At 53.2% G+C, this 27,547-nt stretch overlaps 1 protein-coding gene across 2 annotated transcripts; it reads right to left on the bottom strand.

Annotated features, from left to right (window-relative positions):
* Positions 1-5,923: 5,923 nt before the first annotated feature.
* On the bottom strand, positions 5,924-27,012 carry SCARB1 (scavenger receptor class B member 1). 2 transcript variants are annotated; one of them, XM_059827475.1, is made up of 12 exons: positions 26,893-27,012; positions 23,644-23,801; positions 21,739-21,880; positions 21,079-21,282; positions 20,675-20,770; positions 19,955-20,067; positions 17,868-18,034; positions 17,079-17,197; positions 15,346-15,419; positions 14,374-14,425; positions 13,755-13,901; positions 5,924-8,016 (listed from the first exon to the last, which is right to left on the bottom strand). In XM_059827475.1, the coding sequence occupies exons 1-12, from the start codon at positions 27,010-27,012 to the stop codon at positions 7,894-7,896; spliced, it is 1,515 nt and encodes a 504-aa protein (XP_059683458.1). In that variant the 3' UTR covers positions 5,924-7,893. The 2 variants fall into 2 exon arrangements, with proteins under 2 accessions (XP_059683458.1, XP_059683459.1); XM_059827476.1 differs by lacking the exon at positions 5,924-8,016 and adding an exon at positions 11,293-11,418.
* Positions 27,013-27,547: the final 535 nt, after the last annotated feature.

The raw sequence follows: 27,547 nt of genomic DNA, 5'->3' as shown, positions 1-27,547 counted from the left end.
ATTAAAGTCAGGCCACAGCTGAGCAATAGTGAACTTTGGGGGGAGGCGATGGAGAAAAGGGGAATAATCTTTGATGTATTACAAGGGAGAGAGCCTGTAGCCTGGCTGCACGTGGGACTTGTGGAGTCACACAAGCTCAATGACTTAAAACCCCACTGCACAGCCGGGGTCAGGGGATGAGGCAGGGTTCCTTGTCCCTCCCAGGAGACTTCCAGTGACGGAAAGCAAACTGAGTAAGGTGGGAGGTACAGAAGATGCACATGGCCATGACTGCACTTAGCCACAGGGCAACCCCCATCAGTGGGCGAGCAAGGGAGATCCTGGGGGATGTGGGCAAGGGGCACAGGGGAGCTAGGAGCACCCAGACCAAGGCACATGCAAGCACCTGGAGGACACCAAAACCATCCCCAAGCTGCATCCCTAGGGAGCTGCCCCTCGAGGCGAGGCCTGTGCGCAAGTCCCTGCATGGAAACGCACCTCCCAGGCCAAGCACGCTCCCACCCCACCACCCTTAATGATCCCAGCCCAGCAAGCTGCATTTCTGATTTAACAAGGATGGTTTCTTTCTAGGGCAGGGGGACGTTTCAGATCAGATTAAGGGGTGGGACATGCTTCTGTACCCGCTCATTTACAGCATGTGACATGCCCCAGTGATTTACAGGCATGCAGAGGGCCTGCAACCCACTGCGGCTTTCAAGGATTACTTAACACAGGATGAAGTAGATCAAATACAAATGGGCGGATGGTATGTGAACTACTCCAGCCAGCCAGGGCTGCTAAACCCTCTGGTTTCTTTCACAGGGCTTTGAAATGGGGAAACGCAGCTTCAGATAATTTATTTGCTAGGAGCACTGGGGAGGGCAGCGGAATATTTATGAGCCAAAGAAAATCCACAAGGTATGCCTCAGGGGTTGCACCCGCCAGGGCACCGAGGGTTGTTTAAGCAGGGAGGGGGGAATGTGATCCCTGATTTCATCCCTGGCTGCCAGGGAGATGAGTTGCCTCCTCGGGAGCCCAGCCAGAGCCCCCGACTATCCCCACTAGGGCATGGAAATGAGCACTGGGCACCGAGCATCTTCTAGAGAAGGGGGAAGAGCAAACACGGGGCTGTCAGCAGCTCTCTGCAGGCAGGCAGGGAGTGCCCCTCGGTCTCTGCCTCCCCGCGGGGTCAGACCAGCTGGCTGGTTATCAGGGGTGCAGGTGAGACGGACTCCACAGGGAATCTCCCCTACACCACTCCAGGATGCTCAGCTCATGTGGATTCAATGCAGCCCTGTCAGGGTCCAGCAAATGAGGGGCCTGAGTTACCAACACCAGGAACTACTATTTGCTAAAATAGCGCTCAAAAGAAATCCTCATGGCCATTTATTTTTGCTGGCACTGAAGGTGGTTTCACTGCTCCTCGTGGCATCCAGTGCACTGGAAACATGGTGCTCACAAGGGAGATAGCTAAGAGGGAGCGGCTCAGCGTTAATTAGGGGCACTTGATGCAGATAAGAGCCATGCACTGTGAACCTGGCCAGCACCGGCCTCCAGCCCCCGACATTCCCATGGATCTGCTCCGCTCTGGTTTCTACACACATAGCCCCAAGCCAGAGACTGACTTGGAAAAGCAGAGGAAGTCCGCAGTGAGGGGGGAGAGGGTAATTCCTTGAAATGCTGTCTTTGGGGACGGGATCTGCAGCTGCTGGAAATTCCTTCCCTGGAAGCTCAGTTGCAAAGCTGACCTCCTCCCCACGGCTGCCAGGCCTGTGCAATGCCCCATGCTCAGCACGACATGCAGCAGGACACCACGACCCACAGCCCCACGGTTTGCCGGCACAAGGTGAAGCCTCCTGGCTGTAGAACCAGTGGCTCAGCAGGCAATTTCCTACAAGAACTGCTCCAGAAACCAGTTCAGATGGAAAAGGCAGAAAGCAGCTGGGTCATGCAGGGAGGTGGGGTTTTTAACAGAGCAGTGCAGCCACAAGCAATGCTATTAAGCCCAGAAATTCAGCTGGATACCTCCAGAAACAGTGCTCAGCAGCAACATCTGCAGGAGCGGACAGCGGAGATGGGAAGGATCGCCAGCCTGGGAACCAGGCAGGCAGTCCCCAGGGTGGCTGTTGCCTGCTGAGGACTGCCTCTTCCTGAGGACAACGACCATGCGAGGCTGACAAACACCCCCCGCCCCGTGTCAGCTGCTGGGGACGGTCCCTGGTCCTGCAGGAGCCGTGAAGCAGCCGCAGCAGGGCCAGGCACAGCTCTGCAGAACTTGCAGACACTGCACGCATCCAAAGTGGCAGCCTGTGCCATCAGTATCAAATCTGAAGCCAGTTCATGTCTGGGAAAATCATGAACTTACAAAAGGGGAAAATAATAAACTTAAAAAAAAAAAATCCCTCTGAAATAGCATTGTGTGCCTGTGTCCTAACCCCCAGGAACCATGGGCTGAGAGATCAAACCTTATTCCACCAGGGACTGATATCACCATTTGGTATCAATTTTCCATCTGACTGCTCCTTTTTAGGAATTGTTTCTCTTGCTCCAGAAAACGAGCACTCCCAGGGAGCCACCGAGCACAGGGAGCCCTGGCTCCACGCCGTCTGCACGTCACCGCTCCGAGGTCCGCGGCCTCGAATTGCAGCGGGACCTCCCCACCGGGCACTGCCCCGCATGGATGCACACCGCGATGGGAAAGGGAAACAGGGACTCGATACAGGTCTGTGGTCTGGTTCGCCATGTGAACTGCCATGGGAAGGTCATGGCAGGGTGACTTGGGGAGCCCCATGCCCACAGCAGCAAGGACAGAGCATCCCAAAGAGAGCATCCTCGATGCTCTGTGTGACAGGCTGCGGCTGTGGCTCTCGCTGCCAGGAGACAGCAGCACTTTGGTAAAAAGAACTGCTCAAAGCAGGGAGTACGTTATGTTTTCTCCCTTCCCTTTTTGAAGGGCAGGAGAATTTCTGACAGCCCTGGGTGGAAGAGCTCGTGCGTGCACAGACTTTTTCCCAGAAACGGTCCAGCCCTGACTCTGGCGACTAGTGAGGCGATAAAATTAAGCTCCTGTGTCCTCACGAGCAGGAGGTAGAAGGACATTTAGTCACCCTCTCTAAATGAGGCATTGAACACCATAAAGTTTAATGCCGACATCCAACACACACTTGGAAGCAGAGACTTCCCTGCCAAAGCCCAGCAGCCCTTATTTGCTTTCTGCAACAAAACCACACTTGACACGGGTCTCAACACATTTGCACACGTGGAGAGTGTGCCCACGGCTCAGCTCACTCTGGGGGCGATGCCGGGGTCACCCAGCACTGCCCCTCTGCCACACGGCGAGGGAAGGGATGCGGGCAGAGATCTCTGCAGCACAGGGCACCTCTCGGGCAGGCTGGTCGGCAGCCAAGGCGGCAGACGGCTGCGCAGAGCGCTGTGCTGGCCAAGCACAGAGGGCAGCTGAGGGCCAGGGCTGCTGGGCACTGCTCGCGCCAGCACTGCGGCGCGGAGCAGAAAAACACTTTCTGCTTGGTGTCAGACTGAGAAAGGGCTTAAAACAGGGCAGATCCCCCACGCACACCCTAGAGAGGAGGGGTCCAGGCTGAACCCCCAGTTCACACGCAGGAGGGATGCTTGGTTTAAGCTTCATGCATCCAGCCAAGATCCAAGCCCTGCACCACAATGCGACACAGCAGAGATCCCTGACTGAGACAGGGTTAAACCCAACTAGCACGGGAGCACAGGCGAACCCTGCAGTGCGCCAGCATGGGCAGGCCACACAGGCTCTCCTCCAAAATCACATGAGCTTGTCGTCCTCCCTCCAACTAGTTCCTCCCAGACAGAGAGGTTCATCGTGACCAAACGCAAGAGAAACCAGGTGCCAAAATTCACTTAATGTCCTCCCAGTATCTCTTGGCTGGGCTTTGAGCCCTGCAGTCCCACACTGCAGCCTCGCACAGGCAGCTGCACGCACATAAAGCTTGGTCCCCTATAGCGCCAGGAAAAAAACGCTTCCCCATAGAACATCACGATGTCACCCCTATAACTGCAACAGCATCAGCTACACATTGACTTTTTGTGTGTGTTTTGAGTATTTTAAGCAGTAAGAGCCCCAGTTCTGCCCCAGGAGATGCACCTGCTCACAGCCTCGACAGCAGCAACCTCACTCACCACCCTGCATCGCTGGAGGATCTCGTCACTGCTGTAAGAGTCCTGCACGCAGGGGACCAAAGCCGCAGCTTGTGTGTGCTCAGGAGCAAATGTGAATGCAACGAGAAGAAGCCAAACAGAGCAAAGCCTTGCTGGGGCTCAAACCAGAGCTTCCTCTGCCTGCCGGGGTTTTAACCCAGCGCAACCAGTGATGGGCACCTGGGAGCACTGGGGCACAGGTGGAGGAGATAACACAGAGGCTGCTCCTGGCGCAGGCGGGTCTGAGCAGGGTCCAAGCCCCCTCCCTTGCCCTGAAGCCCCAGAGAACAGCTGGGCTGTTTGTGCTTCAGGGAAGGTGGGATAGGGCTGGAGAAAGGGAAGCGGAACAGCTCCTGTACTACGTTTGTACCGCATTTATAAAAGCATCCTACCCCCAGTGCAAATGGGGAGGGCTGTGTTGTCTCTGGTCTGTCTTCCAGAGGAGCCGGTGGGGGTCTGTTGCACTGTGGAGGAAAATAAAGTAGACACCAAGCCCTGAAAGTCCCCCCACCTCCTCTGATTCCCCCCACCTGCGCTGCTGCCCAGCCCAAAAGGCAACTGCTCACAGCTGGAGACACGCTCGGTGACAAAGCACCTCGTGGATGGAGATGACCCGTTCATCTCCCGTGCCCATGACAGGCTGGGTGAAAGGAAGCTCCCAAAGCTCTGCACAGTAGAATGAGATTGTTGTGATAATTACCGAGCTTGTGGAGACCAGCTAAAATCCTTGGGAGAATGTAAAATCCCGGGCTTGGGGCAGGGGAGGGAGAGGAGGTGCTGTGCTGGCCCCTCTGCAGGGAGGGAGCGCATTGCACCAGGGTGCTGGCTGTGCCTTCCCGGCGTTCGGGCTGTGACAGCCCTGAGCACCCCGTACAAAGGGAATTGGCAAGGGAGAATGAGTCAGGGCTAGGAAAGGACTTGGGGGTGATGAGGAGCATTTTAAAATGAATTGGAAACCTCACAAGCAGCCAACAAGGTGACTGAAGCGCAGGAGAAATATAATTGGAGCCCCGCGAGCCGATGAATAACCGTAGGGCAGTGCGGCCGGCTGCGGCTGCAGCCAGCACGCGGGGCGGGGGACGAGTGCCGAGGAGCTCTGCCGAGCCATCCGCCTTGGGGGTGTTGTAAACAAGGCGAGCGGGCCGCTGGGGGTGGAAAACGGCCTAACAGCCTGCGGGGCCTCCTGCGCCCACCCAAGCTCGCGTCCGCAGGCCGGGACCTGGGGGCCTCCATCCTCGCCTCAGTCTCCCCATCTTCATGGGGCCCCCGGGGGGGGTTTGCAAAGCCCCCTGAGGTTAACGCCCGGGTTACGTGCGCACAGGCGCCTCGCTGACAGGCGAAGGACCCTCTGCGCTGGGTGAGCCCACGCTCCCCCGGCTAAGGAGGGCTCGGGCCACGGCCGCGGCTCTGCACGGGGCCTGCTGGGCTTCTTGCGTGGCCCCCGGCTTGGTGGCTTCAAGCGGTGCCCGGAGAGGGGGTGCCGGGGGCAGCACCCCCCCCGTGCCCGGGCCCTGCGGCCCCGCCGGGGCCCTCCCGCCGCTCAGGCCCGGCCCGGCGCGTCCGCGGCCCCGCAGCGCCCCCCGGCGGCCGCGCCCCGACTCCGCCGAGCCCCCCCCGCGCCCCCCAACACCCCCGGGGCAGCCGGGCCCCCCCCAAGACAAAGACATACTGCAACGTGCAGAGCTGTGTTAAAAATAAGAGCTCTTGCAACATATTTTTCTGCAGAGACAAAAAAAAAAGCTTGCACTAGGAGCGCTACTCGGGTCTTTTATTTCTTTTCGCCTGTACAACAGCACTTAGCACCGGTACGTCATTAAAGCCTCAAGCAGAGGAGCCCAAGGGGAGTTCTCTCGGCCTACGGTTCGCTTCGCCGAGCGCAGCTGGGCCTTACTCCTGAGTGTCCCACAGCGCCTTGCCCGAGACGGTGCCTCTGCCCTGCTCCCGTTGCGGTCGCCGCTTGCTGAGGCTGTAGGTTGTCAGCCACCATTTGCCGGTAGACAATTTTGGATTCGAGGCCAGAGGAAAACTACAGCTGTAGTTTAAGCCTCACCCTTAGTGAGGACTAACGCCAGAGAAATAATCCAGCGGTACTGGCCACAAGAAGGGACTTGGCTAGTCCCACCCTGCCTGCGAGACGCGCTTTGGGCATCTAGGCAAGTTCAGCCCACAGACCGAGCTCTGGGTAGCTGCTACCCACCCCCTGGGTGACCTGGGCTGTATCCCAACCGTTCCCATGATAAGACAGCCTAAGCCGGGGCGGGGGAATGTGGCCAGTCAGGAACGCACCAGCATAGGAACTGCTGGTGTCAGTTTTAGCTCGTCCTGCCTAGCAAGAGGGACGGAGGTGTAAGAGGGAAAGTATTGCTTACCCCACCAGAAGGTCGCAGGGCTGTCCTAGACAACTGCAGTGGTTTCTGGTTCACGGCAGTACCCATGCCACACGCAGTGCAACAAGTCCTCTAGTCCAAGAGAAACCAGAGACCCTCCATGCTCCGTTTCGTCCTTGCCAGAGGCACCAGCACCAGCTCTTTTGGCTTTCCTAAGGGCTACCCTGGTTCCCGGTTGGAAGCAGGGAAGGCAGGTGGGGTAAGCTACTGATTGGTAGTTAGCCAAAAACATCTCTGGGCTTTGGGCTTCCTTCCCGCTAAAGAGTGACCCCAGCGGACCCACCCCCAGTTAACATCCAGCCCCAGATCCCCCAAGACCTCATTTCAGAAATCTGCAATAATTTCATCAAATCTTACTAAGGCAATCGTTACTTTCATGATTGCACATAGCTTCCTCCATCTCAAAACCACGAGTTATCGTCGTTAATGCCCAAGGAGAGACAAAGCTTCCGCCTGCTCCCTTCCCACGTGCAAGCAGCATGGGCAGAGCGACGCAATGGCCTCCAGCACCGTCGGTGCACGGCCAGAAGACCTGACCCTGGATGGCTGAGCAGGCAGCAGGGACAACCGTCTGCCAGGAGCTGAGTGACAGGTCAGATGTACCACCGAGATTTTTGGCAAGGCTCGTTTCATGCAGTCACCTAAAGCAAGCAGAGGCTAAGTAAAAGGGCTCTGGACTAGAATCGCTGGAGCACAAGGTCATGGCACAGAATTGGGGCTTTAAAAGTCACCATTGTACTCTCCGACACATGCAAAGGCAGAAGCAACCCTGGGCAGGCTCCAGGCACCCTGGGAAGCCTTTAGGGGAGGCATCGCTGAAGTGACAGCACCCAAAATTGATTTGCAGTGTAGTCCAGTCACATCAAGTGGCAATAAAACCGTAAGTAGCTTCAGGACAGCAAGCCCCATTTGCCTGAGATGAACAGTGGCTTTTAAAAAGATCACTAAATCCCATCAGTGCTACGTATACAAACCTCATTTATTTTAAAGGCTCCTGTTAAAGTGCCTCTTATTCCTAGCAACAGGCAGTTTTCAATTGCAAAATAACTTCTCGGATCAGCCAGCCACCGTCTTCATTCCTGCTGGCCCACGGGAGAGAGGGGCTGTGGCAAAGGCCGGCGCCTTGGGGACAGGGGTTCTTGCACACTGTGTTTCGGGTGTCTGGATGAGGTCTCCTGTGCCCTGGTGCGGGAGTGCTGGTGCAGCAGCTTTGCCGTGGTGCGCAGGGTCTCCGCTGAGTTGCCCAGGACGACTTCACCTTCCAGAGACCTCTGGGGATCCAAAGCAGGTCTCATCCTCAGCGTGGATGTGTCCCAGTGGGAAGCGTGCTAGGGCCAGCGGCTCAGGCTTTGGCGGCGTCCTGGCTCAGCATGCCAGCGTCGTGTAGGAGCGGCGTTGTCTCGGAGGAGGGGGGCGGTTTGCTCTGCGTGGTGGGATGGCGCGGGCTCTTCTCGGTGGCGGTTCTCTGAAGAGGAGAGGACAACGGTTACAGCCACGCACTCGGCAGTGGCACTGTGGTCAGACCTTACAGTGCGCAGGTGTCACCGCATCCCCACTTGGGACACGCTTGCCCCAAACCTCTTGGACTTTCACGTGGCCAAGAACCCTTTTCTGAAGGCTTCTTAAACTGAAGATTTTTGCATCTCCTCCCCTAACAAGATGAAGTTATTTCCATTCCTGCCTGCCAATACTTGTAACACCCCCCAAACACCCAGCCTGAAGAGCTGTGTCACCAAGTGGAGGAGTTATGGGACAAAGTCAGCATGCTGCGCAGCATCACAGAAGATGAAAGGGAGACGGACAGGATCTTCTCAGGGACACAACAGCTTGAAGACCCCCAGACACCACAGAGACACAGCAGCACGCATCCCTACTATAATGGCAAGCACAACCTCTGGAGAAGGTGAAGGATGGAAGCTGGCACCTTCTGGCACTAAGAGGAAGGCTCCTGCTCCACCTAAAGGCTTACGACTACAATATAAGTTCATCACCCTCACAGCTGAAGAGGAGCCAGATATGCTTTCAAGCAGATCATGGCGGGTCCCTGACCCTAAATCATGCAGGAGGAAGCAGCAAGTGAAGTAGGGGGTCAATCCCTGCTGCTGGGGACAGAGGCACCCATCTGCCCACCTGACCGGTCATCTAGAGACATTTGCTGCTTGCTGGGGACATGCATCCAGGGTGCTGTGGAGGGACTACCAGGCTTATCCAACCCTTTGACTATTACCCACTGCTTCTTCTGTGTGGGCATCAATGATACCACCAGGGCCACCTGGAAAGTATCAAAAGTGACTACAGAGCTCAGGTGGGGGGAAATAGTCAGGGCAAAAAAGATGATTGTTATTCAAGGATCACCTCCTCCAAGCTCAAGAGTGGTCCATCCCAACAAGCATTCCACGTCAAGCAAAAATGGCAGCAGATCTGTGTAGATGAATAAGGAGCTCCTGGCCAACTCAGATGCAAAAAGGAAGCATACAGAAGGTGGAAGCAGGGACAGACAACCTGGCAGGAATACAGAGACACCGTCCCAGCATGCAGGGATGAAGATAGGACAGCCAAAGCCCAGCTGGAATTGAATCTGGCCAGGGATGTCAACGACAAGAAGAAAGGGATTCTGTAAGTACACAGGTGACAAAAGGAAGACTAGGGGACATGCAGGCCTGTTGTGAATGAGGCAGGGGACCCCAGAGACCAGGGGAAAGTCTGGAGCAAGGAAGACATACCCTTGGTGGAAGAGGATGAGGTCAGAGAATACTTAGGCAACCTAGACATACATAAATCCACGGACCCTGATGGGATGCACCCACGAGTGCTGAGGGAGCTGGCCGACGTCATTGCAATGCCACTCCCATAACCTTTGAGCAATCATAGCAATTGGGAGAGGTGCCCGAAGACTGGAGGAAAGCAAGCACCACTCCTCTCTTGAAGAAGTTCAAGATAGAAAGACCCAGGGAGCTGCAGGCCAGTCAGCCTCCCTTCAATCCTTGGTGATGGAGCAGCTAATCCTAGGAAGCATTTCCAGGCACATGAAGGACAAGAAAGTCATCAGGCTTCACCAAGGGGAAATCATACTTGACCACCCTGATAAACTTCTATGATGAAATGACTGGCTTGGTAGCTGAGGGGAGAGCGGTGGATATTGTCTCCCTGGACTTCAGTCAGGCCTTCAACACTGTCTCCTATAATATCATCATAGAGAAGCTATGAAGTATGGGCTGGATGAACAGACAGTGAGGTGGACTGAAACCTGGCTGAACAACCAGGCCCAGAGGGTCATGAGAAGTAGCACAAAGTCTAGTTGGAGGTCAGTAAATAGCAGTGTGCACCAGGGGTCAATAGTGGGTCCACTCCTGTTTAACATCTTTATTAATGATCTGCAAGTTTGCTGATGACACAAAACTGGGAGGAGTGGCTGACAGACCAGGGTCATGCTGTCCTCCACAGGGACCTCAACAGGCTGGAGAAATAGGCTGGCAGGAACCTCATGAGGTTCAACAAGAGGATGTGCAAAGTCTTGCACCTGGGGAAGAACAACTCCGAGCATCAGTACATATTAGGGGCCACCCAACTCTTAAGCAGCTTGGCCCGAAAGGACCCAAGAGTCTTGGTAGACACCAAGTTGAACATGAGCAAGCAGCGTGCCCCTGTAGCAAAGGCAGCTAACTGTATCCTGGGCTGTATTAGGAGTATTGCCAGCAGGTCGAGGGAGGTGACCCTTCCCCTCTACTCATCACTGATGAGGTCACACCTGGAGTACTGTGTCCAATTCCAGACCTCCCAGAACAAGAGAGATAGAGCTGCTGGAAAGGGTCCAGGAAAGGGCCACAAAAATGATGAAGGGAATGGAGCATCTCTTAGCCTTTGCTCATATAAGAGAGCCAGGTCTGTTTAGCTTGGAGAGGGCTCAGGGGGATCTTACCAATGTATACAAGTGTCTGAAGGGAGGGTGTAAATACAGAGCCAGGCTCTCCTCAGCAGTGTCCAAGGACAAGACAACAGCCAAGGGGCACAAACTTAAACACAAGAAGTCCCATCTGAACATTAGGAAACACTTTTTTTTTTACTGTGAAAACTGTAAAAACTGGAACAGGTTGCCCAGAAAGGTTGGGGAATCTCCATCCTTGGAGATATTAAGAGACATCTGGACATGGTCCTGGGTAACCGGCACTAGATGACCCTGCTTGAGCAGGGGGATGGACTATATGACCTCCAGAGGTCCCTTCCAACCTCAACGACTCAGTGATTTTGTGCTCCTGTAATACAAACCCAAATATTTTATACATCAGAAATTCCCTCTTGAAAGCCTTTCCCCTGAGGCTCTCTGCATGCAGGAGGGGAGTGACACCCACCAGTTGACTACTTGTTACCCCCCCATGAGTTTCTACCCATTTAAAAAACTTACCTCTGGATCTCAAACACTTGGAGTGGGGGGAAAGGTGAGAAAAGTGTTTCCTCACACCAATCCTACTTTTCACCCTGATCTCTGCTGATATTATTAGGGCTGCAGATCAGGTACACAGGGAGGAACAATAAGAGCATGTTCTTGCAGCCTGGTTAAGTGTGAGTATTGACATCTAAATTACCCTGAATAAAGCCACGAGACAACATCATTATATCAAAGCTTGCCAAGAGGACATGTCTGGTAGATGTGGACAGTAAACATTTCCATTTGATTGGTTTTAAGCAAAGTTTAATCAAATCAGGATGAGAGAAGAGTGTGTTACCTTGACTGGGTATCCACCTACAGTCTGGCTTCCCGCAACACCGTCCCCTTAACCGGAGGCAGCTTTTTGGCAGAGGTGGCCTGGTTGGCCTTATTACTCTCTGAATTCTTTTTATTGCTACTCCAAAATAAAGAGCATTTTTCCTAGAAGACAATCAGGCTAGTTTATGGTGCACTCGGACATGAATTCCACGAGGGTTCCAATTTTAGGAGGAGATTTTAATCACTGTTTAACTAGAATCTAGTTGTTAATGAAGATTTCAAAATTTAGATTAAGCTAAGCCCTAGTTAAGATTTTGGACAGAGTCAAGCCAGTTTTAAAATGGTCTGTTTGCCTTTTAAATGCATCACCGCACAGGCTTTAGGCCGTGTTAGCAAAGGAGAGGTACAATGCTGCATCTGGGCATGTTTTACGCCTGTACAGATTTACACGTTTTTTTAGGACTGCAGGTCCAACAGATGCATTTCAAACCGGCAGACTAAGATTTGAGTGTTTCACAGTACCTCACCTGGACTGGGTTTAGAGCACACTGCTCCCTCCAGAAGCCAGAGGCACACAAGATACTCCAGGAGGGAGTTAGGTTCAGGAGACCTTCACGCTGGCAGACACGTGGAGGTGAGGACAATGCCCCCGCTCAGTGTCCCCTCTGACATCGCCTGTGACTTCAAGAGGGAGGACTGTGCACGATTAAGCAATCATCGCTAGATCAGCAACATTTCAATCACTTGAGGAACACACCTTGGCTGCAAATTGCTGTCTTCCAGTTTACAAGCTCTTACCTACTCACTAGGCAGAGACTTTCATGCGTTGTTGCATAGCTTCCTTAGAGATTTATAAGGTCATTGAGGCTTTTTAATCACTTTCCAGGTAGTCAGGCACTTCCTGCAGTTGATTTTTAGTACTAGCACTTCATGACACTTTTGGCTGAGCACCCAGATACAGCTGGCTTACGCCTGGGTTTGGGATATTTCACAAGGAGATATTCGGTTGACTCGAGTGAATTTAAAATCCAGCTTTTCTTCCTGACCCTTTGTGGCATGGTTAAGGCTCTTTGATACCAGGAATTAAGACTAGCACAAAGCAGAGTGAGGAGATGCCAGCCCAGGGCTGCAGGTCTTAGAAATAGCTGCCCAGCAAATACAGACTTTTTTTAGATACGCTGGCGGTATGCAGCAGAGTGAAATCTGTTTGCCAGCAGCCACTTGCATTTGCTGAGAGGTTCAGCACACAAAGCCTGACCATCTCTGGAGCACAGTAAGGGTTTAACGCTGAGCCCTCGGCCCCAGCAGCGCTCCCATCCTGCGGAAAAGCGCGTGGAGGAACAAGGGGATTTGGGATCATGTGTTTAAGTCAATTAAGCAGTTGTAGGCTTGGTTAAAATCCAATTACGTGATACTCTGAGAACCCTGGCACTATTTAAAGTGGGTTTGCATTAGTGTTTCAGTAAGGGCAGTTGTAGGAGGTTGAGCAAAAGCAGCCTCTCACACATGCTCTCCCCTTAGCCTGCTCTCATCTTAAGCATTGCTTTTTTTATCCCCACAAGTAGCCTCTTCACTTCTGTAGCTTTAGAGCCAGCTCAAGTCGTTTGACTGTAGCGCAAAACTAAATCAGCTTGCTTCAATATAGGTTAGGGAGCTAGATCTCTGCTTCAAGAGCTAAAGCTTTTAGAGAGCTTAGTGTTATCAGATGAATGTTTCGGAGCCGGAGCCACAGATCTCCATCAAGTGTTTTAGCTGTTTTATATTCTGTGCTCGCAGCTCAGCTCGGACTTGTGTGCCAGCCAGGCACCCTCACTGCCCGCCCCACCGTGGGCCAACTTCTACCCAGCTGCCAGCTCCCTGCAGGCTTCAAAGGTCTTCGCTTCTCCGTAAGCCCAGACCCACAAAGGCCCCGAGGGTTTAACCTCCAGGGCTATTTGGAGCAGTTTGCAGAGAAACCCAGTGAGTTTCAGGGAAAGACAGAGTCCAGGCTGGGCTGAGAAGTGGCCACCGGTGTCTGTGCCCCTTCTGCAAGGACACAGCGACTGCATTTCATTTGTGAACAAGCTGCGCTAAAGTAGCTCCATCCCCTCGAGAAGGCTCTATTCACGTTAGAAAACTGCTGGGACCCTGCAGAGAGGCACAGATTTGTGCAACGGCACAGACCTGCTGCTTTCTATGGAGGCTGGGCTGAGGAGCTAGGTTTGCTCTTTCATTAGCTGGAGGAGCTGAGAAATGCCTCCTCCTACAGGAATCCACTTCCATCACTGCTGTGCGCTGAGGCGGCCAGAAATGCTTTTACATTATCTATTTGCAGCCTGATTTGTGGATAGCCAAGGAAGTCCTGCTGCTATGTACTGGCACCTGGCACCATTAGGACATTGTTTGTGGCATCAGCCAATGTTTCCTCGGGAGTGTTAGATAGTCAGCCCAATCTACATCGTCTGATTAAGTCTGATTTGACTAACAGCACTCCCCATTAGACATCTGCAAGTTCTTACCTGACTCATTGCCCTGAGTACAGCTGCTGAGATAATAAGCAGGACACTCAGCCCAAGGAAGATATACTGCAGGTAGTCCAGCAGGGACGGGATCAGCACCAGGTTGGTGTAAAACTGCTTTAGGACTGCGCCCTCGATGGATCCAGTCTGCTCCAAAAAGCAAAGTTGTCAGTGGCATTTCCCTCCCATCCAGGGCTGAGAGACCAGCGGCGCGACTCCGTTCCCACCACCTCCCAGCACAGATTAGAGAATTTATGCAAGATTCAGTCGGGCTAGAAGCTTTTATAAGTAGTTGACTCGGATGGACATACATGCAGCTGGGGACTGCAATCCCTGGCCCACGGTGGCATGGAGATGCTGGCAGCTCTATTCTGGGCCCTGTTTAACCCCACATCTAGGACAGAGCTAGCGGTTTACCAAGTATAGTGCAGGGTTTGTTCAGCTCAGAGGGATTAGTGACATAGCCAAGTATTGCAAAGCCTTCTGTTAGTGCTTAATTAGTTTGTCTGGCTTAAAGCTTTATCCAAAGTGGAGTTTCCCCAGCACGGGGTGATGGGGAAGCAGCTCTCCCCTCCCACAGGAGAGGCTCTGCAGAACCAGGTTGAGGAAAGCAGCTCACCTCTGCAAACCACAGCAGCGGCAGGACCACTGGCTTAATCTTCCCTGTTTGACTAGGGGGAAAGAAAAGAGATAAATACGCGCTTAGATTTCTGGTTGATCAGGCCACAATTAGTGCCAGAATTCTTTCTAAAGGGACAGGTCTGGCAGACCGATAGTGGCCAGGAGACCAGTGTAAGGAGGCAGCAATTCCTGCTGCTTCAGTGAGCTGCTCCCCGTGTCGAGGGACCAGGTCCAACTTGGGCCTTTCATGCAAGAGCAGGGCTTACGCTTCCATCCATGCTTAACTCCCTGACGGCAGCAGTAAGTGCCATCCCAAATCTGGGCTCCAGGTATAGGAGCTCAGTGAACTGGAATGCTAAACTTCACGCAGTTCCAAGATGTCTCAGTCACCTGCACGGTACTACAGGGTGGTGCGGCCACGTTCAGAGCATCGGGGCTGTCTGCTGGTGTAAACAACAGAGCCAAAGCAGCAAGTGCACGCTCCCACCCTTGTGGGTATTTAACATCTGGCACTACGCAACTGCTACAGAGCCCTTCTATTTGCTTTCGTATAGAGCTGAAAGTATCTTTTTGGACACAGGCTTCAGCTGTCAACCTTGCAGACAGAGCATGTTTTGAGTCTCCATGTTGGATGTAACCCCTTCTGAGCAGCAGCACAGTGCAGGCGAACCGCTCCTGTGCCTCAGCGGGACGAGCAGTCTGTTCATCAGCTGTCTGGTCAGGTGCAGGAATGCTGCAGGAGCAAAGCAAACAGGCAGCCACACACTGTACCGCTAAAGGACAGCGGTTTGAGGTCACTGGAAGAGCTGACATCTCACCACATGAGCCAACTGGCTTCTGCAACCGTGACAACTGGTAATGTTCAAGCTACTTCATCTTTGGGGAGAGTAAACTCTGCAGCAAGCCCAGCATCAGCAGCACTCCCTGCTCAAGGAAGGGAGATGGACATTTCTAAAAGGTGACTACTTACATTATACCAGACACCTGCTTTATGTACAGATTCAGCTGGAGCTTGATGGAGCAATTCATGGGGATGCCCGTCATCTGCATAGGAAAAGACCAACGACTTCATCAGTAAAGCCAACATTTGTCTGGAGAGCTTTGCAGAAGAGCAACCCTTTGCTTTCCGTCACAGCTACTCTGGGTGCCACCCTCCAGAGCAATCGACTGGATCATCCAGAGATCCACTGCAGTCACCACACACGAGACCAGGAGCGTGGCTGGGGTTTCCACCAAGGCACAAGCATCAGCCAACCAGGCACCGGTCCCCAGGCTCTGCAGATGACTGCTCACGGAGGGACAGCGCTGTCCCCATGGCACTTTGCAGTCTGTCCCCTTCACCTGAACGCTCACCAGCCAGTGAGGCTGTTGTGCAGAGCAGCAGCCAGAAGGGAGCACCTCTCTTGGGGCGGTCTGAAGGCACAAAGCTAACCTGAACAGACAGGGCTGCTGCAGAAGGCGGCAGCACACATTCAGCAGGCAGACAGCATGAACCAGGGGGGTGCTGTGTGACCCAGGGCTTGTGGGACCAAACCTAGATAAGTTCAAATTACCAAACAGCACGTGCAACCTATAATTGACTCCCTAGGCAGTGTTTTAATAGCAACTTCACTGTTTTTTGAAGCCTGATGAACATCTTCTGTTGTTCATCCTACCAGCAATGGGTTGGAAAGGTACCAATGCGAAGAGATTCATGCACATAGCAAAGGACAAAATATTTCTCAGAACTAGGAACCAACAGCCACCACTGTCCAGCAACACCCTAAGACCATGAAAACATCACACTTCAAAGCTGGTCTTGTTGACGCCCATTAAGGCATTGGTTTCTCATGACACTGCAATTTTGCAACACTTTAAGGGCAGAAAATCATTGTTGGATTGCCCCTGTTTATTCTTAGCTAGCTGCAGCCTGCTGAGTACATAGTTAATCATACTGTTATCAGTAGATGTTTGATACTGCAATAAACTTAATTAGATTTCCATAACTCTGATAAGAAAAGCAGAGAGAACCCAATGCCTACATAAGCAGCCTAGCTTACCTTACCTCAAGAGGGGTATTGGTTTCTTGCTTGAGCAAACACACTGAACGTTTGGAAGATCTGACCATATGTAACACAGGTCATGGGTGGAAGATCCGAAAGTCCCCTCCCCATCAGCAGCTGGGACAACGATGGCTCAGGGCACCCCAACTCATCACCACTGGAGTGGTGACTTCACCCTTATGCTATAGATACGTGAGAAGTGCAACCCTCATAGTCCAGTGCAGAAGCAGCCAGATAGGCAAGTTGAGAGAGTAGAAGCCAACCCAAAACTTATGAAAAATTATGGCGATGCTTCAGCTACAGAGTGGTCTTCAGACTTTGCCAGTCATGGCAGGACATGTTTCCAGATTTGGGGCGTAACTGTGCTACTGCTAGATACACCTCCTGGTGTTATGGACCTGAGTCAGTGGAAAGAACTTGACTGCACTTATCAAAACAATTACGCTTATAATTAGTTCCGCAGTTCTCTAGAAGCTGGACTAATTATTCAATTAGTTTATGGCTTTGACATTTTTATCTACACACGTCCTCGCCACTCTTTGCACTATGGAACCTGCTCAAGTCAGTGCCACGAGAGCAGAGTGAGGCCACCACGCAGCTGACGGCAGGCTCCCCCACCCTGCCCGCAGCACGAGGAGCGGACCCCACCAGGCTCACTCACCGGGTGCACGTCGAGGAAGAGCGCGTGCTGGTCCTTGCTGGGGTGCAGGCCTTCGACGGCGTTCACCAGGGCTGGGTCAGCATTGTAGAAGTGAGGATGGGAGATGAACATCGGTGCCTCTGGATGAGAACAAAGGCAACTTAAGCTCATAGAAACCCATCTGAGAATTTTTGTTGAGGTTTTTAAGCCATTGCAGCATTTTTTTTCCTGAACAGGCTTTTATGGTCTTCTCCTCCCAACCAGAAAGCTCTTTCCCTTGCCTCCCTGCAGCTTATTCCACTGCTCTGGGAGGGTTAAGACCCAGTGTTTAAGCCACCTTCTCCCCCCATGCACCACACAATGCCGTGGTAACTCGCTGTACCCAGACGTGGGTTAGGACCCTAAGTCCGAATTCTCACTCCCACATGACCCGCACTCACAGCGTCCAAAGTTAACATTTAATTTGGCAGTTACATGACCTGCCTCTTCCTACCCTTGCTCCCCTGCCTGCTCCCTCCCCAGCCCGGGGGACATAACACTCCCACCATATCCTTGGGCATTCCCACAAACACCAGGCTGTTGTAAGGGCACGGACCGAGGGGACTTCGGGCACAAGGATTCTCCCTCTTTCCCTCCTTGCCGAGATGCCTGCAGGAGTGCAAGCGAGAATGCCATGCGCGCAGACCCCGGCGGTACCTTTTAACACTCCAGCAGATAGCAGAGCCAATTTTCCAGCCAGCCAAGCTTGTACCACATCCCTACAGTTTAACATTGGTACGGCAGGGAGAGCCCAGGGAGGAAAGGACTTACTTAGCCTACAGGTACTGACGTTCTGGATGCCGGACTGCATGCAGGGGCAAAAGCCTTCATTGGGTGGGTAGTCCGTGCCATTGGCAAAGAGAGTTTTTGGTGCCACGAAGCGATAGATGGGCACACCCTTGAACTTCCCAGACCGCTCGTACACCAGTGTCATGGATCTGGAAGGGTTTCGGTGGAGAAGGAGCAGGATTAGCCAACAGGTTCCCAGCCCAGAACTGGGCTCTTATCTTTGCCGGATAAGATGCAGTTGCAACGTAACTTAGACTTTGAGATCAAGATAAACACTCAGAGCAGTGCTTTGGATGGGGAATGAGTATTTAAGCCATTTGCTTTCCATGTTTTAAGCACAGATAAAGGGCTGGTCAGGACTAGTTATGGAGAGAAACCACAGGCTTATGAGTCTGTTTGCAGTATCCAGATGAGATTTGTTTAGAGGCATGTAGTAGTCCCCAGGGCTGCTCTCCAAGAGATAATACCCTCTTTGTGCAAGCCTTGGCTCCGAGGTAGAAGTGCTCTGTCACAGGGGATGGACTCTGGCTAAATCTCTTTTGCAGCACAATTCCAGCATATAGGCTGTCAGGGGAGTGGAAAATTTTACATTATGCAGGGAGATTTTTTTTTCTTGATGCAACAGGCTAGCGATGTTATGCTGCATTATCGCTACCAGCTGGCCAGGACAGGTGCAAGTTTCCAGGAGGGAAGTTTGCTCCCTTCACACTCGAGCGAGGCTTGCAGGGATGCAGACAGCCTGGGCAGGCCAAGGGGATGCTTATTCCTACAGCTGCCTTCTGACACCAGGACCAAGGTTGGGGGATTCAGGGCATGTTCAGCAGTTACGTGCATGCCTCTTGGCTGTGCTCACCTTCCAGCAAGGAGGCAGAGGCTGCCGCAGCACATCAGCAGGACAAAGCCTTGCCTACCTTGCAGGGACATCCAGGTAGTTGCATCTCAGCATCAGCTGCACTTAACATGCAAACAGCAGAGGAGATGAGCCCTGCAGCAAGGCAGATATGCTCTTAGTCTGTCAACTGATGTTTGTGACTCCTTCCTAGCCATCGGGGCTAGCAGAGAGGCTGAGAAAGATTTGCGGAGAAGAGGCAGCACTGTCTGCTGAGGAGGCACAGCCACTTCCTCCCCAGCACTGTCCTGCGGGAACCTCCTGCGCTAACAAGAAACCAAGCTGTTTCCTCCACTTTGCTTTACACCTTGCCTGGAAATCTGCTCTGCTCCCCAGAAGACTTCTGTAGTTTTACAGAAACAGGCATGTGTATTTCAGCTTTGATTACTGGTAAACTTCCCTGGAAGTCCTTGGCTCCGGATCATTTGGTATTTGCTGATGTCCCTTGGGTAGAGGAATTCCTGCACTAATACTTGGCTCAGCTGACTTTGCTTGTTCGCTGAAGAGGTCATTGCTCGCTATTCAGCATGAGCACTTGCTTGTTTTGCAGCACTATCTACAAAGCCTGAATTAACATTATCTTCCCCAAGCTGGGGACAGGGTTTTGTGCCATCGCCTGCCTCCTGGCCTCCCCTCCTTCCAGCCTCAGGGAGTTTCCACACAGGCAGGCTCTGCAGGGTACTTTAACCCCTGTGTGATCAGCTAAGGTCAGGGTGTCTCATACAGGACAGACGTGCACCGCACTGCATGAAGCAGGCAGCAAAAAAGTGAAGCAGCTTGGAAAGGGTGGCACAAGCCCCCACAACAGCACTTCTGCAAGCCTTTAGTCAGCTGAAATAGTTCCGCAAATGGTTACGGCAGCAGTTCCTTATGACAACTCTTACTTCTCCCTCTCGCCTCCCACATCTTATCTAGACTGGTTTTCTAATGATTCAACATGGGCAAGTTAGACTTCTCCAGTGATCTGGAAGTACTTTTAGATACCACAAGATGCTACTAATTAGACAGCTACACTGTTTGCAAAGCTCAGACACTGCAACCCTGTGAACTGCAGCTGAACTGTAGCTACAGAGACTAGTCCTGAGCCCTCTGCATCTCTGCACAGGTACTCTGTGTGCACAGGATGAGCGTTGCGTCTCCTGCCACCCGCACAGGGACAAGCTGGCAGCTGTGGCCTCACCTGCAGGCATCAGGGCTGTAGAACTCCAATGATGTTGGGGACATGAACGGTGGCCACATCTCCCCCGTGGTCCCATTGATCATGTTGCACTCGCTGCTCCGCCAGTAGTTCACCTGCGGGACAGTTGTAGAGAAGAGAGCTCAGAACAAGAAGCTCGCTGGAGAGTTGGCTTCCACCCCTGCACGGGACATCCACCACTCCACACTGCCTCCATAGCAGCTTGAAATAGCAACACTGAAGAGCTTCCAAGATCTTTCCCATTTAATTTTCCCAATTAATGGAAAAGCAGGAGAAGATTCCCCTGTCCCAAGTGCTCTTGCAGTGGCTGATCTGTAGATTCAGTGGATTTTAGTTAGGAGTGGAATTCTACAAGGAAAGAATAAGCACCCCTTTAACAAGGATATTTAAATAACGCCTTAAACACAGGCCACAGGAGCCTGGGACTTCAACCATTAGAAGCAAACAAGCAGCTCCAACAGCATTTCAAGGGAGTCCAAGGGACACTGATGATGAGCTGAACTTAATGCTTCATGACAAGCCTCTTGTCATATGGCTGCCTTCTGGTAATCTGATAGAACAGAAGTTGCAGCAGTTGAAGTCCTGTAGAAACTTGCCCTCAGACCTACAACCCAGAGATAGAACAGCACTGAGAACTTTCAGTTTATCTTGCTTTAGGTCAGGCATTGCCCTCGTATTAGAGGTTTGCTACCCGACACTCACCTTCTTTAGTCCATTCCATGAATCCACCATGTGAACTTTACTGATGTTCTTCATGCCCGTGTTCACTGTGAACAGTCCCGAATTGGAGTTGTTAAGCTGCAGAGAGAAGAAACTAACTTTTAATCCATTATACACAGCATGACTGCAATATGTTAACGGCTTTGCATGCTTCGTCAGCTTTACTGGTGCTTCATACTGGAAGCTAGTGAACTTTTCCTTATTTCAGTTGCCAGCAACAGCTTCTAACACATGCATTTCTGCTTGAGGGCAGGATTAAGGCAGCCTTACACAACCACCACCAGCTACACATGCCTGCTCTAGTTTGTGAAGGGGATAGCCCAGACACTCAATCTCAAAACCCATATTGCTATTATTTTAGTGTTCCCAAGCAACAGCTTACTTACCTCTACAAATAAGCCAAATTTCCCCTTGAAAGGGATCAGGCCAGGAACAAACATATTTATTGTGTCTATAAGAGGGTCGTCGTACCCCCACATGATCTCTCCCACCGTCCGGTTCATGAACGCCTCCTGTTTCAGGCCAGCCAGGGCTCCGCTCAGTAAAAGCTTCACAAAGTTTGGCAGGTTTTCCATCATTACAGCCGCTCCCTGGGAAAGAAAACAAACCTCTGAGATGAGAGCCCTATCTTTACCAAAGAGGAAGCAATGCACCTTCGGTGCTCAGCAAGGTCCTTCTGCTGCACCGATCTATAGACCTAGAGAAATCCTTTGGACAAACCGAGGTTCACCATTTATCCCCAGTTTGGGAAGAAAGCAGTTGAGGGTTCACAGGCTTCATTTCCCCAGAGGATGCTCAGGCGAGGTTGCAGACTCAAGCCCAGCCACTTTGCCAGCCCCTCTGCACACTCTGCTTTTGGAAGGGTTAACAGCCCAACACGACAACGAACACCCATAAAGCAGAAAACTGCATTTTATAAGCTTAACTACTTCATGGTTTGATTAGCTTTAAGCCCTACAAGAAATTAAGATTTGAGCCGTCATCGCTCCCATGCCCTTTCTCCACAAGCTTAGAAGCTGTCACCCATCCAGAGAGCAAGTTCTTACCATCATCAAAATGTTTGGCACAACGATGTACTCTTCTTCGCTGCCGTTGGACAAGTCTGGCTGGAAGAAGAGTTTCCGGTACTCCAGGAAGGAGACTGTGTCATTGTCATGGAATGTGATATTTGTTTTATACCTGATCTCCCTGCAAAGAAATGGGAGAGATCATGGGAACCTTGCCCCATGCAGTGTCCCTGCAACATCCGAGGAGCAAGGAGGGGCTGCAGAAGCCTGAGCTTGCTTATGAAAAGCAGAGGAAGGAGACCGAACCCCAGCAAGAAGCCATGGGACAGCAGGGGAGGCAGCGTGCCCGGGATCGGGTGGTGTCAACCTCCCACCCTGACCAGGGTTAGGGTCTAGCAGGAGGAGATGGCAGCCTGGGAGTAAGGCATCCCTGACAGACTGGATTCTGCACCAACTTGTTGACACCAAGTGTTTCTTCCCAACTCAAACCCCAGCTGACGAGAAGTTTGAGACAAGAGCATAAACCTCCTCTGTCACTTCGCCTACAGCCGTTGAAAAGCCCAGCCCTATCGGAGAGACGCCCAGATAAGCAGATCTATACCAACCCACACGCCAAAACAATCTGCAAAACAGGAGAGGACCAAACAAGATGCCACAAACCCCACCAACGAGCCCACGCTGATTTGCCCCAGAGCTCCCTGATGGCTCTCAGGTTCAGGGCCGCTTGACGTCCATGCAGCATGGTGGCTCTCCTGCTCCTCAGGGCTTCGGACCGTGCCACCTCCTGCACATCACCCAGCACTGCTCCCCTTCGCTCCATGCCACAGGGGCAGCCCAGTCTCATGGAGGCTACGATGCTCCACAGTAGCATGAGGTTGCCCCCAACATCGTGAGCCTGTTACAGCTCCAAGGGAGCTGAAGCTCAATCCACCAGCAAAACCAAAGTCCTTTATTGTGGAGCCTCTGTTTTATGGCCCACATTAGGGAAGGGCGCTAATCTTACTCAGCAGGAACACAAGGATACTAATAAGCTTTGCCCCTTTGTTTATTCTTATTTACAGTAAGTGAAGCTTTTTCCCCAAGCCAAGAGACTGATGCGATCACAACATACAGAATCCACATGGTCTTATGGTGTGACCTGGCAAGCCCAGAGGAAACAAGGGCACATACATACTGCCAGGTTTCCCCCCAGCGCTACTCAAACAGCTTTGGATTAAACCAGTAATCTCCCCACATGAGCTTACTTAGGCTGCTGACCTGACTTTGCCTACATATGTAGGCACTAATGTGTTGAATATCACCATTTATGGGTAAGTTCACACACTCAACTCAACATCAACCATCACTTCTTGTTTCAGGTCCAGACACGCATCTGGGGCTTCAACCACCATCCTCAGCCATGGCAAACAGACCCAGCCCTGCTGTAGGTGGGTCTGACCAAGTTTTAGTGCTCCATACCGGTTCTCATGACCAGAGCATTCATGTTAGGCAGCTTCTGGGTCTCCTGTTAGGTAAGAGGTCTTAGGCCAATCCATGAAGTTTGATATTGAGGTGACTCCAGCTCTGGAGCTGGACTCTTAAATACACAGTGAAGATGAACCAAGTCCTCTCTGAAGATGAGGGTTGCCCACCACCACACCAACACCCCTCGTGCCTATGTTTGGACCGTATCAGCCCAGATCTGGCTGCCCAGCGAGTCCCAGCATGGGACTGAGCTCCACAACTCGGTGAAGCACAGACCAGCCTCACCCCCCCAGCAGCCAGCGGTCCTGCTTGTGGCTTTAGCAAAATCAGAGCAATTTGGGTTACTTTAAAATCCTATGTCGCTGGACTCATGCCAAGTATGCTAATGCCATGCCCTCCTGCCAGAGGGGTCAGCCAGAAGCCTGGCAGGCAGCACGGTGGCCGGGCTCACACCTAGCTGGACCACAAGTGGTACCTGACCTGTAAACGTAGGGTCCGCGCTGGTTCAGCACCGGCTTCGCTCCCTGGAGGACCTCCTTGGGGTTCAGCACTTCGAAGAAGTGCACCGACATGTAGAAAGGAACAGGAATGTCTTTCCACATGTTGAAGGAGATGCTGTTGGGGTCAATCCTGACATTCTGCAAGGGAAAAAAAGAAAAAAGAGTGAGGAGACACAACTCTTGGGCTTGGTGGCTGCAGCTGAGCACATCCACCCTCGGCTCCACATCAGGACCAGCCAAAGGTGGCAGTTCCAGCAGAGGCTCTCCAGAGGACCCAGGTGTGTTATGCAGACTGAAGCTGAGCCAGATCTAAACTGGGAACTCTTACATATGCAGAAGAATCAAGTTCATGCCACAGGATATTTGTAGGCTTATTTATTCTGGACCAACATTCCAGATCCTACCCACAGGATTTCGGAGCTGTTTTGATGTGCTAGAGGCTCGCTCTGTGCTAGACAAGCCAGCACTGAATTACTCACAGCTCTGCATGTTTGACTTGCCTGGCAGAAACAGCCCTGTCCCAACCGCCTCCGCTAACCTGCCACATTTGGCAGCCCTACGCAGCCAGAAGCCAGCAAGGGCTGGGAGAGGTGACACATCCATCCACACAACCGTTTGGGTACCGGCGGGAAGGACCCGCTAAATGCCCAAAAGCAGATAGAGAACTGGATGGCAACCCAGCTGTGTCCTGACAGTGCCGTGCAGGACACTTTTGCTTCTTCTCAGCTGCCATCCTGCAGTGATTCATAGTCGGTCATACGGCAGGTCAAAGGCAATGCACAACTGTGGTTTCCATATCGCTGTCCCGTTTGCTGGGAAGTGCATGCAGGAGTCCAAACGTTACTTAAGCCCTTGCCAGCTCCCCAGCCCAAGGAGCTGGCATCTGGGCATATCCGTCTCCGCTCCTCCCTGCCTCCTGAGGGCTGCCTTGCAGACAAGAGCCTCTTCCTTTTTAAGCATTTATTTTGGGTGTGTTCCACCATAATCTTTGCTCCCTCTGCAAGAACAAGCCCTTGCCATGGTTAAATAACCCAGACAGTTTACAGAAGCATGTCTGACCCACTAATTGGTGAAGGCACATGGGCATTATCCCGCTGCAGCTTGGCAGCTCCACAATGGCTCTCCCACCCTGGAGCAGCTCAGTCTGACTGTGCCTGTATTTGCTGCCACAGGGGGTTGAGAATAAAAGCTGCCGGAGGCTTCCCCGCAATGTCCCATCTTTCTTTAGCCATTTCACGGCGCGGCTGTGCCGCCCCTAAGCAGCGGGGCTCTGCAAGCCCAGATCCTCCAAGCCCTACCCGTGAGCAGACATCTCCACCGTGCAGTGTACCCCACCTGGCAAACCCTCCCCACCTCCACGTCAACACCCGCCTGCTGCTGGCCGAGAGCCTCCATCTTCCCAGCATCAAGGATTTCATGGCAAAGCAGCAGCTCGAGGACAAGATTTTATTTAGCCTGCTTTACAATCCCCGCTCCTGAGTGTCCAATAGAGTCTGAATGGCAACATCTGCTTTCCTTTACTTATTCTGTCTTGCACTCCCGGGATCCCCTATTGCGTATGCATTTATTTATATAATATGTGCACAGTCTGATGGAGCTGCATCCCAGCCCCTTGCTATCTTTCTCAGTCCTCTCCCATCTGGCCACAGCAGCTCAAGATACTCCACAGGTGCTGCTAAGCAAGGTCTACTTAACAGGGCAGCCTCAGAATTAAGCTACTTGTAGGTCAAAACAAACTTGTCATATGTCTGAAATAAAAACAGAGTCTTTTTCACTTAGATGGATTACAAAGCATCACCGGGAGGTTTGACACCTGCTGACCATGCTGATCTCTGTTCCTGAGGAACTGAAAGGAACTGGCTACTGCTCATCTCCCCCAGACAGGACCAGCAGCTCCATCAACAGTGCCCAAATCCTGCCTGAATCTCAGCCACCCTGCTCAGTAAAACCAACAGTTGACATTTCCTCTTCAGATTGAGAGGAGCAGTCATGCTGTGTGCAAGCGCAACCTCAGTGTCAGACCTCATCTTCCACATCCTCTCACCACCACCCTCATCACCCTGCTAAAACGGTAAAGACGGTTCCGTCAGTCCTCTGCCAGCTTTCAGGCGGGACAGCACAAGAGTTCCAAGGTAGAGAAGAAATGGTAAGTGGCAGACGGATGAGTCAATGCAGTCGCACTGTGTTAAAGCTCATATCCTAGGCAGGTCCATGGCACTCCAGGTGCCTCCAGAAAAACCAAGGTCCCCATGTTTTACAGGGCCATTGCCGCAGGTGCTGACCTGGGTAGGTGCAAGCTTGGAGGAACGCCCAGGCAGGGGGCACGTCTCCTTCGGGCAGCGAGAAAAAGGTTTGGCTAGATGTGGGAATGGGCCAATTGGTTCATTACTGGAGGACAACTGGTGTCCTGACAGCGAGGACAGGAGCACTGGTTCCCAAGTCTCTGTGTAGCAGTTACTGAACAGACCAACAACTCCATCCACAGCCCCACACCTTAACCGTGGAGGATCAGCCTCAGGACCTCTCTTAGGGATAAGACAGGTCTTCAGAGAGGCAGCTTTAGGTCTTCCAGTTGAGCAGAGGATGACTTGGAGGTTGCCCCTGCACAAGGCTCCTTCAGAGCACCCCTGCACACCGCCTGTCCCATTCCCAGTTTGGGAAGCATCTCACCGGAGTACGTCTGAGCCCAAGTGATCTGTACACCCAATTACAAAAGGAGCGCCGCGGGTAAAGGCAGGAGGGACAGGAGGAAGGGCTGGTGCTCGGGACAATGCTCAGCACCACCAGCACTGTCCCCCCGGTCAATTCCAGCTACTCAAAAAGCCTTTGCTCATCAGGGATGAGGCACGCTCGCCGTAACCAAGGGCGGAATATCGCAAGGGTGGAATATCCCAAGGCCAAGGGCGGAATATCGCAAGGGCGGAATATCCCAAGGCCAAGGGCGGAATATCCCAAGGCCGGGTTTGCCTGCACCGAGGCTGCTCGAAGCTGCAGCAGCGGCACTGAAGCAGAGCCCCTGCGGTCCTGAGCGCTCTCCCGCTGCACCACCCGGATGAGGCTGACCAGGGAAACGTGCCCATGCACCAGCCCCGGCTGCGCACCAGCTCCAGCGCACCCCGCTCCGCACCACCACCGCCCCTTGCACCGCGCCCCGGCCCCACACCAAGCCCCCCGCCACGCACCCGCTCCGGCCCCCCCCGCCCCAGACGTGCCCCCCGGCCCCGCTGACCTTGACGACCTGCTCCTTGATGATGAGGGGCCCCACCAGCAGCAGGCAGCCCCCCAGGAGCGCGCAGGCCGCCCCGGCCACCCCCAGCCCCACCGACACCCTGCGCCGGGCCACGGCCATGGCGCAGCAGAGCAGAGCGCAGCCGGACCCCGCCCGCCACCGCCGCTTTATGCCCCCGCGGCCCGGCCCGGCCCGGCGCGGCGCGGCGCGGCGGAGGGAGCGGGGCCGGGGGCGGAGCGGGGCCGCGGGCGGAGCGGGGCCGCGGGCGGAGCGGGGCCGGGGGCGGAGCGGGGCCGGGCACCGCTCGCTCAGCGCGCCGGTGGAGAACAGCACCCTGGGTATACATACAGACATAAAAACATGTGCTAATAGCCAAATATAGTCAAATAACTAAAATATATAAATGGATGAAAATACATCCGTACGGGCGCATATACATACATGCACACACATACGGCCCAGGCCACCCCCGGGGGGGACCGGGACCCTCCGGGGGGGACCGGGACCCTCCGTGGCCGCCGCGGTGGCGCGCAGGGGGGCTGCAGGCTGTTGTCAGGGCGGGTGTGCGGAGCCGCGGGACGGGGCAGGGCTGGAAGGGGCTCGGCGGGCGGTCAGCCGTCGGCCGGTGACCCGGGGCTCAAGCCCAGGCTCCCCC

The sequence above is a fragment of the Gavia stellata genome, chromosome 21 (genome assembly GCF_030936135.1).
Source record: "Gavia stellata isolate bGavSte3 chromosome 21, bGavSte3.hap2, whole genome shotgun sequence".
Lineage (NCBI taxonomy): Eukaryota > Metazoa > Chordata > Aves > Gaviiformes > Gaviidae > Gavia > Gavia stellata.
This window is presented reverse-complemented; position numbering and strand designations above follow the sequence as displayed.

Excerpts from the sequence above, each read along its gene's own strand:
- SCARB1 (XM_059827476.1), bottom strand. The coding sequence starts at position 27,012 with ATGGCCGTGGCCCGGCGCAGGGTGTCGGTGGGGCTGGGGGTGGCCGGG. Across the intron at positions 21,283-21,738 it reads TGCCAAACATTTTGATGATG|GGAGCGGCTGTAATGATGGA; the intron begins GTAAGAACTTGC and ends TTTCTTTCCCAG. Across the intron at positions 11,419-13,754 it reads TACTCAGGGCAATGAGTCAG|GAAAAATGCTCTTTATTTTG; the intron begins GTAAGAACTTGC and ends ATTGTCTTCTAG.